Source organism: Varanus komodoensis, unplaced genomic scaffold, assembly GCF_004798865.1.
Source record: "Varanus komodoensis strain SLA01 unplaced genomic scaffold, ASM479886v1 scaffold10, whole genome shotgun sequence".
Taxonomy (NCBI): Eukaryota; Metazoa; Chordata; class Lepidosauria; order Squamata; family Varanidae; genus Varanus; species Varanus komodoensis.
This window is the reverse complement of record NW_025335269.1, coordinates 23,634,307-23,650,498: the sequence shown is the minus strand read 5'-3', so window position 1 is coordinate 23,650,498 and position 16,192 is coordinate 23,634,307. Positions and strand designations below refer to the sequence as shown.

The 16,192-nt window shown below is 38.6% G+C and overlaps 1 protein-coding gene across 1 annotated transcript in view; it reads left to right on the top strand.

The window, feature by feature from the left end:
- Positions 1–614: 614 nt before the first annotated feature.
- Positions 615–16,192, top strand: part of CNOT10 (CCR4-NOT transcription complex subunit 10) — a 30,398-nt gene continuing 14,820 nt past the window's right edge. The window contains exons 1-10 of the mRNA XM_044419146.1: positions 615–839; positions 4,105–4,199; positions 6,538–6,699; positions 7,898–8,048; positions 8,547–8,689; positions 10,410–10,496; positions 11,326–11,409; positions 11,995–12,112; positions 13,629–13,778; positions 14,871–15,107. Coding sequence (XP_044275081.1) covers positions 818–839; positions 4,105–4,199; positions 6,538–6,699; positions 7,898–8,048; positions 8,547–8,689; positions 10,410–10,496; positions 11,326–11,409; positions 11,995–12,112; positions 13,629–13,778; positions 14,871–15,107 — 1,249 coding nt within the window. The 5' untranslated portion in view covers positions 615–817. The remainder of the gene's footprint in view (positions 840–4,104; positions 4,200–6,537; positions 6,700–7,897; positions 8,049–8,546; positions 8,690–10,409; positions 10,497–11,325; positions 11,410–11,994; positions 12,113–13,628; positions 13,779–14,870; positions 15,108–16,192) is intronic.

Sequence of the window (16,192 nt, the reverse complement as noted above, 5' to 3'; positions counted from 1 at the left end):
TGGCATGCATGTGAACAAGTGAGCAGAAATATCGGTACGGTGCTTCCCAACAATGCACAAGCCTGTGCGTTAAAAAAAATATAGGAATAAAGCTTCCTTGTAGCCTTTTTCTGTCCAAATTTGCACAGTATTGCACCTAAAAGTACAAATCATATATACGTTTAAGCAGGGAAAATGTCCCCTAACTCTAGCCGCACTCGCTGCAGAATGCTGGGAGGTATAGAACTTTTCCGTCTAACTATGCATAGCATTGCAGCTCATAAACTATTCAGTTTTGGCTGATTTAGGTGATTCAGCAGCAACACCGATAAGTACGTTGCACATCAAGGCGCACACACTGTTTATTTCCTGCATTCTAGCGTTGAGCCCTGGCATTAAAATGCAAAAGTCAAGGGAGTTAAACTCCCTTCCGCAAGAAAATCTCCACCCCACTGCTATATCCGGTATTCTGCGCACTGAGGCAACACACCACTCTTCTTCACCACCGCGCTGCCGCCCGCATAAGCGTGGAAAGATCCTAACTCCGCCCACTGCGGAAGCGTCTCGCGTGACATCATTACGCTCCAACCAGTGAGAGGCCATTTTCAGCCTAGAGGGGCTCATCTTTTCCTCTAAACCTAACCCGGAAGCAAAAGGAGGTCTCCGTCAAAAGCCGAGGGGGCAATATTAGCTGAAATTAGCCCCTTACCCCACCTGGTCTTCCTCCGGACGGCTCTTCAGAGCCGGGGCCGTTGCGGAGACGACTGAGGACGTGCCGGCCTGAGAGGTTTTAAAATATTATTCCGTCTCCTGTCCGCTGGAAGTTCCGGCGACATCAATGGCAGCGGACAAAAGCGGAGGTGAGGACAAAGGCGCTAACTCCTAGAGGCGCGCTGCTGTTCCCGGGGCACTTGTTTTTCCTCCGCGAGGCCCTCTGTGGTGCTCGTGGCGGAATGATACCGCCACTCGCGCTTGCTCGGTCTCTGAGTAGAGAGTGCCCACCAAGTGTTCCTCCGCAGCATAGCTTAGAGCTGGCCAGCGGGTGGGTTACCAAGCCGAGTTGTGGAGTATTTCTTAAAATAGGATTCTTATTTTCTTGTCGCTAGTAGTAGCATTGTGGCTGAAGGGGAGTTGGACGAGGATAAAAGAGAGCGGAGATGGGCGCGGGAACCATCTATCCTTTTGAATTGTGCTAAACGCGAAGAGCAGTTGTTGGTGCTCCCTGAAGGAAAACGGAGGAGTATGAAAGGAGGCTAAAGTTGTCATTTCTACTCTTCCCCCGCCATAGGACAGTCCTGAGAAACTAAATGACAGCACTTCTGAAGAAATCCTCCCTTGACCCGGAAGACCTTAATAACTTTAGGCCAGTGGCTAATATCCCTTTACTGGAAAGGTTCTTGAAGGGTACTTGCCAAGCAACTCCAGGCACTCTTGGATGACACTGATTATCTGTTCCTTTTCAGTCGGAGTTCAGGCCAGGGTTTGCCATGGAAACAGCCTTGGTCCCCCGGTATGATGGCCTATGGCAAGAGAGACAGGGAGTGCAACCCTGTTGCTGCACAGATGCTTTTGATACCATCAGCCAAGGTGTCCTTCTGGAGAGACTCTGAGTTACAAGTGGGGGTACTGTGTTGCAGTGGTTCTGCTCCTATATGGAGGGCCATCTCCAGATGGTGATGTTTAGGGAATATTGTTCAGCAACACAGTAAAGACTGAGATGCTTTTGATGGGAGATTCCTTTGGCTAGATGAAGGGTGTTCAACCTCTTCTGGATAGGATTGCACTCCCCCAGAAGGAGCAGGTTCATAGCTTGAGGTTGCTGCTTGATGTATCTTTATCACTTGAGGCTCAGATGGCCTCAGTGGGTCAGAGTGCCTGGTAGCCCAACTATACTCCTATCTGGACAGGGATAACCTGATTTCAGTAACCGTTCCCCTGGTAATCTCTAAATTAAATTACTGCAATGCACTCTATGTGGTGTTGCCCTTGAAGAAAGTTCAGAAACTGCAACTCATGCAGAATGTGGCAGCCAAATGTATTATAGGGACCTGTACGTCTGAACATACAATCAGTTCTCGTCCACTTGTATGTTTCTGGCTCCAATTTAAGGTGCTTGTTTTAACCTAGAAAGCTTTATATGGCTTGGGACCACAATACTTGTTGGAATGCTTCTCTCAGTCTCTTTGGGCACTGTGCTCAAACTCTGAGGTCATCTTCAAAGTGCCATCTCTGAGGCTGGCAACATGGGGGAGGCGCCTTGGTGGCCCATCTGGTGCCGACCCAGTTTGCGACAGCTCTTTTTGCTGAAGCCTTTAAAGATCGACTTAGTTACCCGGGAGATTGAGAAGATTACCCATCCCAGGTGATTTTTTTTTCTTAACAGGTTCATTTTTACTGTATTAGCTATTTTAAAATCATGTTAATATTGATTCCATTTGTATAGCATTTTATTGTATTGTTGTGATTGTATGCATTGTTGAAAATCACCATGTGCATGGGCGGTATGGAAATGATGATCATAGAGAATGTGGATGTTGAATCTTGGAGAATTTCACATCTGGCCGCACTGTGCAGGTGGTTCTAGGCCAGTATCCCAACAGCATTCTAAAAGAAAATGTTTTCTCTTTGTGATTTAGGCTGATTTCTTCTGGCGGCAGAATTTTAAAAATATGCACCTGCTATCTCACTTTTCTTTCCTTAAATAAATTAAGAAACATACCTGAGAGTTCCCAGAGTTTCCTGTTCAGTAGCCAAACCAGAACTGCTTGGTTGAGAGGCAGTGTAGTGAGATGCTGGAATGCGACTTGTGAGGTCTAGGTTCTAGTCCTTACACAGCCATGAAGCTCGCTGGGTCATAGACACTCAGCCTAAACTACCTCACAGGGTTGTTGTGAGAATAAAATGGTGACAGGGAGATTTATGTAAGCTACCTTGAGTTCTTTGCAAGAAAAAAGGTGGGATATAAATAAATGAACAGCTTGACTTGAGCTTAGTTGCTGCATCATGTATTTGAAGGCTATATGTGAGAATCTTTCTGCAGAGCACTGCAGTGTGACTTTCTCATAAAAGGGCAGACTTTCTGAGGCACTGTCATTTAAGGGGGAGAATAATGAGTGACTGTATTCTGTTATACTGCTTCTTATGTAGTCAGCTCCACAGAAACTGAAAATGTGCCTGATGATCTCTTGTAATAATGTGGGTTGTGTGGCACACTGAATCTTGACCCTCTTTGAGGAATTTTTAGATATAATGACCAAATATAATAGAGAACAGGGCTGTCCAGTATACTGAAAAGCACTGTCTGGCAGATTCAGCCTTCTAATTTGCTGTGATAAATTCCAACTATTGCCACCTTCTCAAAATGCAGAACAAATAATCTACAGAAGCACTGCTTTCTTTATGTCTCTCATTATTCTACTGGTTTTCCCTGGGTATTCATTGCTTAAGCATAATATGTTTGGGGTTCACTGGACTTCCAGCCTGCAGACATTCATACTTTTTAACCAAAATCTGCATTAGGCTAATATCTTTATTTAGCCAAGTTAATAGCCATAAAACAGCCTGCAATTTTTTCAGTAATTTGGAATTCTTCATATGACTGAAAGGAAAACAAAGCAAAATTTGTATGGGGAGGGTGGCAATATGGAGGGTGCTATTTTGCTTATGTCCAGTTTGTGGGCTTCCAAGAGACATGTGACAGAATATTGTGCGAACAGAAATGCTGAACTAGATAGGCCTTTGATCTGATCTATCACAGCTTATTTTAATACTTGGTAATCTAAATGTAACCAACATATATGTAACAGAGACCTGTAAAGCCTTTTCAAAGAAAAAGAAGAGTGCAAAAAAGTTGGACAAAAGCGTTCCCAGTAGCAGTTGCCATCTATCACAAAAGGAGCAATGATGGTTCCAGCAGCATTCCCAAGTTTGAGCTTAATTATTAATGATGAAATCTATCTTGTTAGATTTGAGGAGCCAAAGAAACTACTCTGGTGGGTCAGTTGCTCCTTGAACTATTCTGTATGAATGGAAACTGTTCTTAAAATAGCTTGAAAAGTTCCCCTAAAATTGTTTGAAGATATGGCCAGAGTTAAGTATTGTTCCAACATTTAATTTGTCTTGCAGATCAGGGAACAGAGAAACATGAAGGAGCAGGTACCTCTTCTGGGATCACTGATCAAGAAAAGGAGCTATCAAACAGTGCACTGCAAGCTTTTATGGTAAACTGATTTTAAAGATAGCATGCTAAAAAATATGCATTATTTACTATGTTATTTGTTTTTCTTTTTTCAGTATTTTAATAGTTTATCTTTTTGATTTTGTTTTTATATATTCCATTTTATTTTATGTTATGCTTCTGTACTGAAACAGCAATTGCTATTATGGTTTTATTCTTTTAAATAAATGCTTGCGTCTTTTTAACATTTGTTTAATTTTAACTTTGGTTAACTGCCCAGAGAGCCTCAGCTATAGGACAGTATAAAAATGAAATAAATAAATAAATAAATATTAGCACAATGAAAATCATATTCAGAATGAGAGATTCTCAAGTCCACTGTAGATTGTTGTAGGTATTGTTGCATAGTTGAAGTTGTATGTATACCATAATAATGTATTATGTTTCACTAGGTAATACCTTTATTATGAATTTGTAGCATGTGTTTGTAATTGTGCATGTGGAAGAAGAGATCCATACTCATTTTCTGTCCTCTTTTTTCACATGAAATTGCCAACTCCACTTTGTGTTCAGTGATGCCCAATGTTAAAACTCACAAGTTCTCTAGTTCACATCACCCACTTAGACATTAAATATGGCTGCACACTTTGAAATGGATAATTGCTACAAGTATGCTAATGTAATATTAATTTCCTGCAGAGGAAACATAGTCTAGATGACATTTTCAGATCATACCTGGACTAAGGAATTGATCTGACCAGCATGGGAGAACCCATGTCACGTACAACAGTTTTAAATGTAAGACTATGTCCATCAGCACTTCATTTGTAGACATGATTACTGGAGTTAGGGATAAGTGGGATACTTACCTGCTTTCCATTTTAATGCCATCTTATCGTATTGTGCACTATCAAACCAGACATGATTGAAACTCCTCTATCATCTCGAATTTGTAGTTCTCCAAATTTTGCAACAGAGTTCAAAGTGTGCATTAAAATGGGTATATGGGGGAAGGTATATACCAAAATACATATGCTAGTAAAAATAATAATGCATTATTAGGAAAATTGCTGCAAAATATGTATAAATAAGGCAAAATTGCTTCTGAAGTGCAGGTATGAGGAGAATTGTGTACAAATATCAAGGCAAATATTTAAAAGCTTAAAAAAACTTCAGAATGAGGCAATTTAAGACTGGAAACATTGTCAGTGCTGAATTTAAGGTTAGAAAAATTAAACTGAGATTTGCCTGACTTTACTGGTTTTCCATAGCAAACAAAAGTATGCTGTCATTTGAAGAAGGATAGTTTGTCTTGCAGGTAGGCATTGCTTCTTACAGACACACCCTGCTATGTGCAAGCTTCCTCAACATTTGGTCCAATCTTTTTGTAAGAAGAATACTATTCAGCTGCTACTGCTATTGTCATAGGAAAAGAAATTGCCTGTATCAATTCCTGATCTTCCAAATGATTACATTATATTTTCATCCTGCCTTTTATCCAAGGAGCTTATGGTGCCTCTGTCCCCACATTTTATCCTTACCACAACTTTGTGCAGTAGGATAGAATGTGAGAGAGTGATGACTGGCCCAAAATCACCCAGTGAGCTTCACAGGTAAGTGTTCCCTTCAGTCTCCTAAGGCCTGTCCAAGACTATTGTTTGGGGGATCAGGAATAAGCTGTGTGCATGCATACTTTTGGGATATCTAGAGCAACTAACTGGTTCCTCAGGTAATCCTGGATTCATATCCTAGCTTCGCGGTTGGCTTTAAAGCAGTTTCCTAGTTTGGATGTTGCAGGATGCTGTTTAAGAAATGAAGGGCTGGCTGGGAAATGCAGAAGAGACTTGTTGAAGAGAGGCAGGAAGAGTAAGTTGAGACAGGAGTGCTTAGAAATAATGCTAGTTCTAGTAAGATAGTCCTAGTTGATCAGTCTGAAGTGGACTAATGTTAGGCTTTATTTGTTACATTATATTTATACCCTGTCTTTTTGCCTCTTGTGAGAAACTCAAGGAAGCTTATATAGCCCTTCACCCCATTTTGTCCTCACAAGGATGGACAGAGAGTGAGTAATGGGCCCAAAGTGACCCAGTAAGCTTCTTGGCTGAGTAGGGACTAAACCCTGGATCTCCCAGGTCCCCACCATCATGCCACACTGGATTTCATGGTATACTGTTGTTTACCAAGCCAGAAAGCCTTATATTAAGCATAATACATAGAGGGAGGGAGGATGACACACATGGCTTCTTCCAGAATGGAGAAAGTGGCATCAGGTACAATCTAGTATATTCTCTAAAGTAGCAGCAAATGTTTTTGCATTCTATATTACTTTTTGATATTTAAAATATATCCATTCAAACCTTGTACTTTTAACATATTTACAGGCTGGAAGCTATGACACTTGTCTGCAACACCTTAGCTGCTTGCAAGAAATAAACAAAGATGATTATAAAATAGTTTTGAATGTTGCAGTAGCAGAGTTCTGTAAGAGTAATCAGACAACAACAGATAACTTGAAGCAAACACTTAACCAGCTGAAAAATCAGGTACTGCCTTGTGTGATTGCTTGTTTGGTGGATTTATTTTTGTGGCCCCACTTTGTTGTTAAAAGCCCCTTGTAATGTGTGTAGATGTTTCTCAGCACCCATAATTCTACAGAAATTATTATTCTGTAGAATAATGGAATACTAAGAAATTAGTATTCTATTAATTTCTTAGTATTAATAATATTTACTATAGCAGAATATACTAGTAGAATACTGTACTAATAGTATTTTATTATAGTATTTCACTATTCTAATACTTAGTATTCTAAGAAATTCTACAGAAATTATTATTCTGTATAAGGGAAGGGAATACTAAGGACATTGCATGGGATTATATGCTGTTTTCTTCTGTGCTTACGTTTTTAAGAAGAAAAGCCAGTAGGATGGGCCATTTTTCACTTTAAACATACACCCTTCTAGATCCACTTTCACTCATGACCAGAATATAAATGGTGCCTCTCTCTAACATCCCTTACCATCCTGATAATACATGAAAAATTCAAGGTAAATATAAAAGATTGGAATGTCAGTTGCCTAAATCTATCATCCTCTGCACATGTAGCCCACTGGGACTTGAAAGTAAACATGGATAGGATGATGAAGGGAGGAGCCAAGATGGCATATAAGCAGCAGCTCCTGTAAAGAGTTCCTCTGGAAAAGTATTTTTGTATGGATAGGATGGGCTGAATGCATCAGGGTTTCATGCCCTGAGATTTCTGAAATTGCATGTTCAGGTACTTAAAGGACCAAGTTATGCTTGAGTAGATCTAAATGACATGCTCCACTAAATGAAACTGAACAAAATCAGAGCTCACTCTGACTGGCAAGCAGGCCGTTTGTAATGCTAGAAGTTGTTAGTGAGAACCTCGCTCTCAGTCTCCTATTGTTTCCTTGAGAATTGTTTTGTGACTTTTGGAATGAGAGAGATAGCATTTGATGTCCTTGGGAAGAGGGCTTCTGATTTTTCAGTTACCCAGCCAGAGGCAAAAAATGCTATTTTATCTGTGAAGCTTACATGTGAATGGTTTGAAGCCCTGATGAATCTTTATCACCTCTTCCAAATGGGCCATTTAGGAAAAGTAGCTCCTATTTGAAGCTTTAAGGTGAATTGCTGGAATGGAGTTTTTTTTTTTTTTTTTTTGATATATAGAAACTGATCAAACAGGTTTGTGTTTTGTGCATATGTCTGCTCCACCAGGTTCATTCAGCTGTTGAAGAAATGGATGGCTTGGATGATGTTGAAAACAGCATGCTGTACTACAACCAAGCTGTTATTTTGTATCATCTGCGGCAATACACAGAAGCAATAACAGTGGGAGAAAAGCTTTACCAATTCATTGAACCTTTTGGTAGGTCTACAGAAGATTGAGAGGCTCCCGCTACTGTTCTCATTGCAGGCAAATATTCCTTGATTATAGTTATGCAAGACATATAAGATATAAGATTGATATTGAAGACATAGAGTTATATGTGTTGCATTTCCCAATTCTAATTTCAAGAAGAACTGTATTTATAAAAGTGTATTTAGTCAAGACAAGTTGTTCAATAACAAATACACAGAGTTCTGACCATCTTCATCTCAGTTGTATGTAAATGTGGCATAATTATAAAAGTAGATGGAGTCTACTCCTGCAGTCATGCCTGTAAAGAGAAGTCTGCTGAATCCAATTTATAAATTGTGTGCACTTTTGTGAGTTCTGGTCAGTTATCTTGAAGCGAGATCAGGGTCAACACCTAAACCTGAAAAAATGTATAAAGGTATCTGGTTTTCATAAGGAATTCCAAAATAAGAGGTGATTTGACCATTCTTGAGGGAAAAACTAAATATTTGCGCTTTTGTTTTCTAGAGGAAAAGTTTGCCCAGGCAGTATGCTTTCTGCTTGTGGACTTATACCTGCTGACCTGCCAAGCTGAGAAAGCCTTGCATCTGCTTGCTGTATTGGAAAAAATGATTTCACAAGGTGGCAACAATAAAAATGGGAAAAATGAGGTGGGTCTGGGGGAACATAGTAACAAAGTAATCAATCATTCAGCTTTTGTCAGGCTTGAAATTCAATAGCCATGTAAAACCATGATGAGATTTAATGTTGTTTGGATTGGAAGTGCTCACAATTTGAATTAGAAATCCTTGCAGCCAAACAGGTCTGCTTTCTTGTACCATCTTAACATTGGATATGCATTTATTTAAGATAGGGAGCCAGTACCCACTTTACATTGCAGATTGTGTGTGAATAAATTAACCTATGATTTGCTGCAGTGCATGTTGCTCAAAAACTGCTTGCGGTTTACATAACCCATAAATGAGCCAATGTGTAGGTTGTTAGTGTGGTGCCTGAACCTCGATATTCTGTGTTGTTTATGGCTTAAACAACCCATAGTTAACATACCAACAAATCATAAGTTAACTCTGGGTTGTTTAACTCATAAACAATTCAGAGCTGGATCCACACAAAATGCTAAACCACCACGGCTTAACATATGCAAGCCCAGACTGGGTTTGCACAACAATGGCATGTTAAGTTATTGTTAATAAGCTATAGTAAGCTAGTGTGTTATCTGAACCCAGCACTCTTCCTGCAGGGTTCATTCCAACTAACCATGATTTCTAGTAGGGTTTCATAAATCCACTATGTCTTATTGTGTTGTCCAAGCCCAGATAAAAATAAGTCATGATCAAGTCAAAAAACCAAATCACAAACATTACACCCTCCTTCCTAGTGGGGGGCTTTGCCTCTTTCTAAAATGTTATCCACTTGAGGTAAATTGCAAAACTGAGGAGACTCTAGGATCTTCCTTACACACTAAAATTCCTGGGTATCTTTCAAAGGAGGGGAAATTGAGGGGATATCCCCCAAGTCACTTTTTGGGGGTTAGAATGCCCTTTTCCTTCTATGTTAGCCACAGATTGGAAAATGAGGACAACCCAGGGTTACTTGAGCACACCCCAGTCCTCCTGAAGATTCTTCTGTGAAGGATGCTTTGTACTCGTGGACAAAGCATCTCTTGCAAGTTAAAATGTTATGGGTGGGCTACTGTGTTGGTGCCATGTGTACTGTGTCCATGCAAATTGTGACTTTGTAGTTCACTGCTAACTTTCTTTAGAATTTTTTTTTAAGTTGGGGTGTGCGGAAAGCACCCTTTGCTACAGAATCCACATGCTTTTTAGAGTGTTACTAAAGTGAGGCTACTCTAACTTTCGCAACTGTGGCCAGTACAGAAGCATGCTAAATGGCTTGCTGGGCCTTAGGAGACAACCTGGGATAGGGTGGGATAGAGGGATGGGGTGTGGGGTGTGGGGAAACAATCTCTGCTGTGCCTGTGGTTAAAATTACCCAGGTGGTGTAACATTTTGCATGAATCCAACCAGTGTCTGGTTTGGCTATCACACAATGAATGTACAAACAGGGTATTTGTAAGCTCTCACACAATGTGCATCCCTGGGAATTGGGGGTTAACTTATGATTTCCTGCCATAAAATATGCACTGTGTCAGGATGTTTTGTTTTCATGTACCCATTTTGTGTGCCTGTCTGTCAACTGCTTGCTATTAAGTAAAAGCATCTGTTCTTTTGGCAATGCCTTTTAGTAACATGGTTAGGGTAGAGAGATACTCCTTCATAACCATGTTTTGGGAGTTGTGGGGAATATTTATGTAGCATACTCATTGGTTTCAAAAATTGACAGCTGTTTCACCTCTCAATTTGTGATCAGACAGGTAATAACACTAGTAAGGAAACTTCTAATCACAAAGCTGAAAGTGGAACCCTGACAGAAGCTGCTAAGTCTAAAATACATCAGGTAGGACTAGATCCAGGATTTCATTCCTCTTACCTGGGTATATTTAATTACGTTTGAGAAGATATTGCATGCATTTTAGAAATGATCCAAAGCTAGTTAATATGTGTGAAATATGTGTTCTTTTTCTTTGCCTGAGTACATACTGCAGAAAAGGCGTTTGGTGTGGACTGGGGTGTGTGTATAGGCAGTTTGCAGCAGATTGTCATTGTTTTGACAATCATGGTTATACTCTTTCCAGATACTTTGACTGTGGAAATGACTGCTGGCCAATTAATTGTTAATAGTTCAGTTCACAACAGTGTTTCTTTCCATGATACTGAAGGTATTTCATGGCTAAAACATTGAACTATTTTGGATGTGTGAGCTAGGTTTTACTTTTAATATTAGAAACATCCATCTCTATTTTGTAAGCATAATTTAAAATACTTTTTGTTCTGCAGTTGTAAATTCTTTATTTTGGGAAAAGATCATAATCCTGCAGTCCTGTATGTACTTACCTCGGAATAAGTCCTATTAAATTCAGTGGGGCTTACTTCTGAAAAGACATGTACAGAATTGCACTATAAGAAATGGTATGGATTTTTAGATGGCCCTTATAGTGCTTAGTGTGCTACTAATTTTAATTACCAGTATTATAATTACCTTGAAAGCTATTTTTAAAACCTTCTGATCTGACTTTAAATATTCCATTTGGAACACTTGTGTTTTATACTTTGTCATATTCATGCATGTCATACTATATCACATGATACACAAAGGAACATAATTTCTGAGAGGCTATCATAGTTTTAGTTCAATATTAATGAAATTACTTATTAATCTTTAACAGTATAAAGTGCGAGCCTATATTCAGATGAAATCTCTAAAAGCTTGCAAGAGGGAGATCAAATCTGTTATGAATACAGCTGGAAATGTAAGTATTTATGACTCTTGTCATGATAATCACATAGACTTGTAATTCTAAAAGACTCATTTTGTTATACTATTTGATGGGGAGGTCATGAGCTTGAGAAAATCTAAAAGGATTTTTCTCATTTGGAAATTTAATATATGGTTGAGATTTCTCTTCCTTTAAATGGGGGAGCTCTCCTTCAATCCCTTTCTGATTTTGGATTGTTATGCTATTAATCATATTCATCCAGTCTATAAATCTGCTGTAGAATTTGGCACTTTATGATAGCATACAGAGTGTAAATTGACTTTGCATACTCTGCTTTTTCATAATGTTTCATTTACAGGTTAGTACTTGTACACTGTAGCGTTTTAGCATTAGAATTAGAACAATGGTACAAGCCCCCTTTCATGAGCATCCTTCAAAAAAAGGGCCAGTATCCCAGCTTGCTGCTGTGGGTCTCCTTGAAGATGGTGAATGTTTTTCTAATTGTGGGGTGTGCAGCCATTTCTGCACTGTCTACTTTTCCCATGTAGATAACTGGAGTATTCCAACTGTATTTCATCCTTTAACATATCAGTAACTGTGGTTTTGTGCTCTTCACAGTCTGCTCCTTCCCTCTTTCTGAAAAGCAACTTTGAGTACTTGAGAGGCAATTATCGGAAAGCAGTGAAGCTGTTGAACAGCTCAAACATAGCTGAACATCCAGGATTTATGAAAACAGGTAAAAAAAGTGTATGTTTGGAGAAACATGATGTCATTTTACACTTTAATCCCCGTTTCCCCAATTGTTGTAAAATGTGTGTTTCTACAGAAACATCTCTACTGGATTTTGTCTGTAGTTTCCTTTTTCTTAACATTGGATTCTGTTTGAGCATCAACAATTAAGAAATCCAATAGTGATTTTTGTACCAACATTGAAAGCCTCTGTAGAAGTGGTTGTATTTTCCCTTTTACTGGTGCTTTCTTTGTTACACCTTACAAATTATTTTTAACTGGAATGCTTGCTGCTTAACAAATCACTTATATTAGCTTACTTTGCAATTATATAAATGTTTCTTTGGAATTAAATCTCACTGTTTTCACTGGATCTTCTCCTACATGTCAGAATATGGTTGTATCTTTAGTCCTATGGTCCTCACCTGTTTGCCCATTGTGACTGTATACTTTGCCCCTTCTGATTTTTTTTTTTACTTTAAAAATTTTTCAAAACTAAAATAACTGAAGGGCCAGAATATAAAGGGTTATCTCCCAGTGCCACACGATTTTCATTTCCAAGAAAGATTCTAGGTCTCATGAGCATCACCACTTTGCCTTCTGTGAAACGGGTATTTAGTTGTGCTTTGTGGAGGCAAAAATATGATTTAGTATTTGTTTCTCAGAACTCACCACTGCCTTTTGTTCACTTTCTTTGGTAATTTGCTTGTTTCTAAGCCTTCTTAGTTTTTCTTCTGTGAAATAGGTAAATTAAGCAGAAACTGTTAATTCAAAAGAAGAGTATTTTTTATTTTGGAATGCAGACCTCCAATTCACCTTTTGTTTAGGTCTTGGTCAAATTATTACTTTTACCCTCCTAAAAAAATTGGTTTTTTATAACTGTCTGTGCCCACTGAGTGACTGACAAGTACCACTCCCAACAGTAAAATATGCAATAGACTTTTCTAACCCATCACTTCACTCATCATTTATCATAGGTGTTTAAGGAAAATTCCTAGGGAATGATATAATGTGTTCTGAAGATAGATAGCTTTATAATTGTCACATTAATTTTATGATATGTAGGAATGTTTCTGACCACATTTACACAGTAACAGGCATAATATGGACTCTAAAAACAATTGAAACTTGGCTTTTGTTTTAAGATGTTATCATGTTTTAGTTTTATTCATGTTTGGAAGGAGTGATTTGAAAATGAACTAGCTTCTGCTAAAGTTGGTATAGTATATGATGGGGCATCTAGTGGAAAGATTTTTGTATTCTGTCTAGATCCTCAAACTTTCATTTGCTACTACTTCCTGGTAGACCAAATGAACAAAAGAAATGACCATTACATGCTTAGTCTCTGTAGCTGAAAAAAATGCAAGGTAAATACTGTTTTTAATTTCTTCATTTAGATTTAGGTTTCTTACTTAAGGAATGCTGATATGAAACTCCACTTCAGTGTGAAGATGAGCAATATGTAGATAAGCATGAAAAATGTTGGTTACAAAGACTAAATTTATTTCCTCCCTTTATCTCAGGGGAATGCTTACGATGCATGTTCTGGAATAATCTTGGATGCATCCATTTTGCCATGGGGAAACACAATTTAGGAATTTTCTATTTTAAAAAGGCTTTGCAGGAAAATGACAATGCCTGTGCACAGCTTGGAACAGGTGGCACAGATCCAGGTAAGATATATTGATAATATGCAATTGGAGTTAGCAATTAAATCTGTGGACTCCAAAATAGAAAATTGCCTCCTCTGCCAGTGTTTGAAGCAGATTAATGTTGGGTAGCAAAATTATTGTTTCCAACATATAGCAGTTACAGAATGGAATAAAAACAGTAGAGATCTGTTTCTCCAAAGCATTTATTCTATATACATTGATGCTTTAATTTTTTCCAGATGCTGTTTAGTTAAATGCTGATATACAAGTAGCCAAAACTGATTTTGAGAGGTATTATTTGTGTGGTAGACTCCATTAGCTGTATGAACAGCTAAACATATACCAGAAATTACAGCCATTGGGTAATTGATCATGAGAGTACCTTTCTTGCATGAACAGAGTCATATGTATACTTGAGGAAGATATAGGAGCTATTTCTGTGGCTTGTAAAGTTAAGGCCATGAAGTGGCATGTATGGCTATGAACGTACAAAGCAGAGCTTTCTCCGTACTAGCAGCCTACTAATCGAATCTCCTGCCAAAAAGAAATCTGCCAGGAGTCTCTACTCTTCTCTTTTTGGTGAGTGATTTTATAGTGGCATATTGTTGCTGCTGCTACAATGTCAAGTGTTTAGTTGCCGGACAATATCTATTATTGATATTTCAGGGGCTGTTTTAAATGGTTTTATTATTAATTGATTAATTTTATTGTTATTTTATTTTTGCAGTTTTAGTCTCTTGTTGTTTTATTATTTCATTGTTACTTGAACTATTTTATTGGTGTTTTATTGGTGTTATGTAAGCTGCCCTGAGAGCCTTTGGCTAAGAGGTACAGCATACAAGTGCAAGCAAGCAAGCAAGCAAGCAAGCAAGCAATAAATAAATAAATAAATAAATATTTCTCATCCCATTCCCTCAGTCCATAAAATATGAATGGAAATGAGTTTACCCCAGAAGATTGTTTTTAAGCCAAATAGAGTGACCACTGCGAAGTAGTATACTGAATGGTGGTATTTAGGATATAAGTTAATTCAAACTTGGCATTGTCTAGCAATGTTGTTCCAATTCTTTCCTCTTACACTGCACAATTAATATTATCTGCTTATTTTTGCAGGTAAAAAGTTCTCAGGACGACCAATGTGCACCTTATTGACTAACAAGCGTTATGAGTTGTTGTATAACTGTGGCATTCAGCTTTTACACATTGGGAGACCTTTAGCTGCTTTTGAATGTCTGATAGAAGCTGTCCAGGTTTACCACTCAAACCCTCGCCTCTGGTTGAGAATAGCAGAATGCTGTATTGCTGCCAACAAAGGAGTAAGACTGACTTTGCTGTTCTTTCTAAACAAATAATTTAGAAGCGCTTCAAACATTTGCTGCTCCTGCAATTAAATACATTTAATCTTTTAATCCTTCCCAGAATCATCAACTGCTTGGCTGTCTAGTTGAACAACTTGACAGTCTTTAAATGCTTTGAGAAATTAATAGAAGAACTATTAGTTTTCTTAATTATTAATTGTTGATAAGAGCCATCTTTGCTAAAGGCCAAGTTTACTTATTATTTTTTCTTCCAGCCTTTGCAGGTGATTTGCCTTATCTGCAGCTCTTAATTTCTGCAGTTGGGAACAGACTATTTGTAATAAGGCTTGGCTTAGACATCATGCTTATACGAGTAGCAGTAACACCTAATGTAGCATGATCAGCAGCAAGTCCCGGTTCATGCATTCTCCTCACCTCTTCCTCAGCATGACCATGAGGAGGCAATGAGAAAGAATTGCCTCTGAACTAGCCTGAGTTCCTCATTATGTCTGAACTGGAGGAACTAGCATTAATTAAAAAACAGAATTGGAACCAGCATTAAATTTTGACTAGTTTAAACAATGTTTTGTTCATACTACCCAGAGTTTCACCAAGTTTGGATGTAACATAGATCTTTGATTATTTTGAAAGCAGAAATGAATATTTCTGGTTTTCTCCTTGCAGGCATGCTAGAAGAAAGAAGGGAAAGGGGGAGTGCAGAAACCCAAGGCTTCTTGCTGTCTATGCAGAAAGGGCATAGAATTAATGCCTAACAGGGTGGGGCGCTAACAAGGAGGCTGATCTGATCAGAATGTTCTGGCATAACCCCTTTATTATTCAGGCTTCTCTGTCCATAGAATTTGCTTGGTCAACAAAATTTGGTAATGGGGACCTAACCAAAAGTAGCCTCACTTAAAATTTCACTTAAATAATACATAAAGCAGGGATAAAGAAAACTCAGCTTGGGGAGGTTTCTTACCTGAACCATGAAACCCCCATTATCTGGCCTTTGGAGCTTCCCCATCAAAGGGGTTAGCAGAAAGAAGGTTGCTATGTTCAGGCTTTATTTCAATCATTGGTTTTGACTGGCGGGTGGGGGCCCTCTACTGGGTTGTGGCAGCAGCACTATGAAACTGG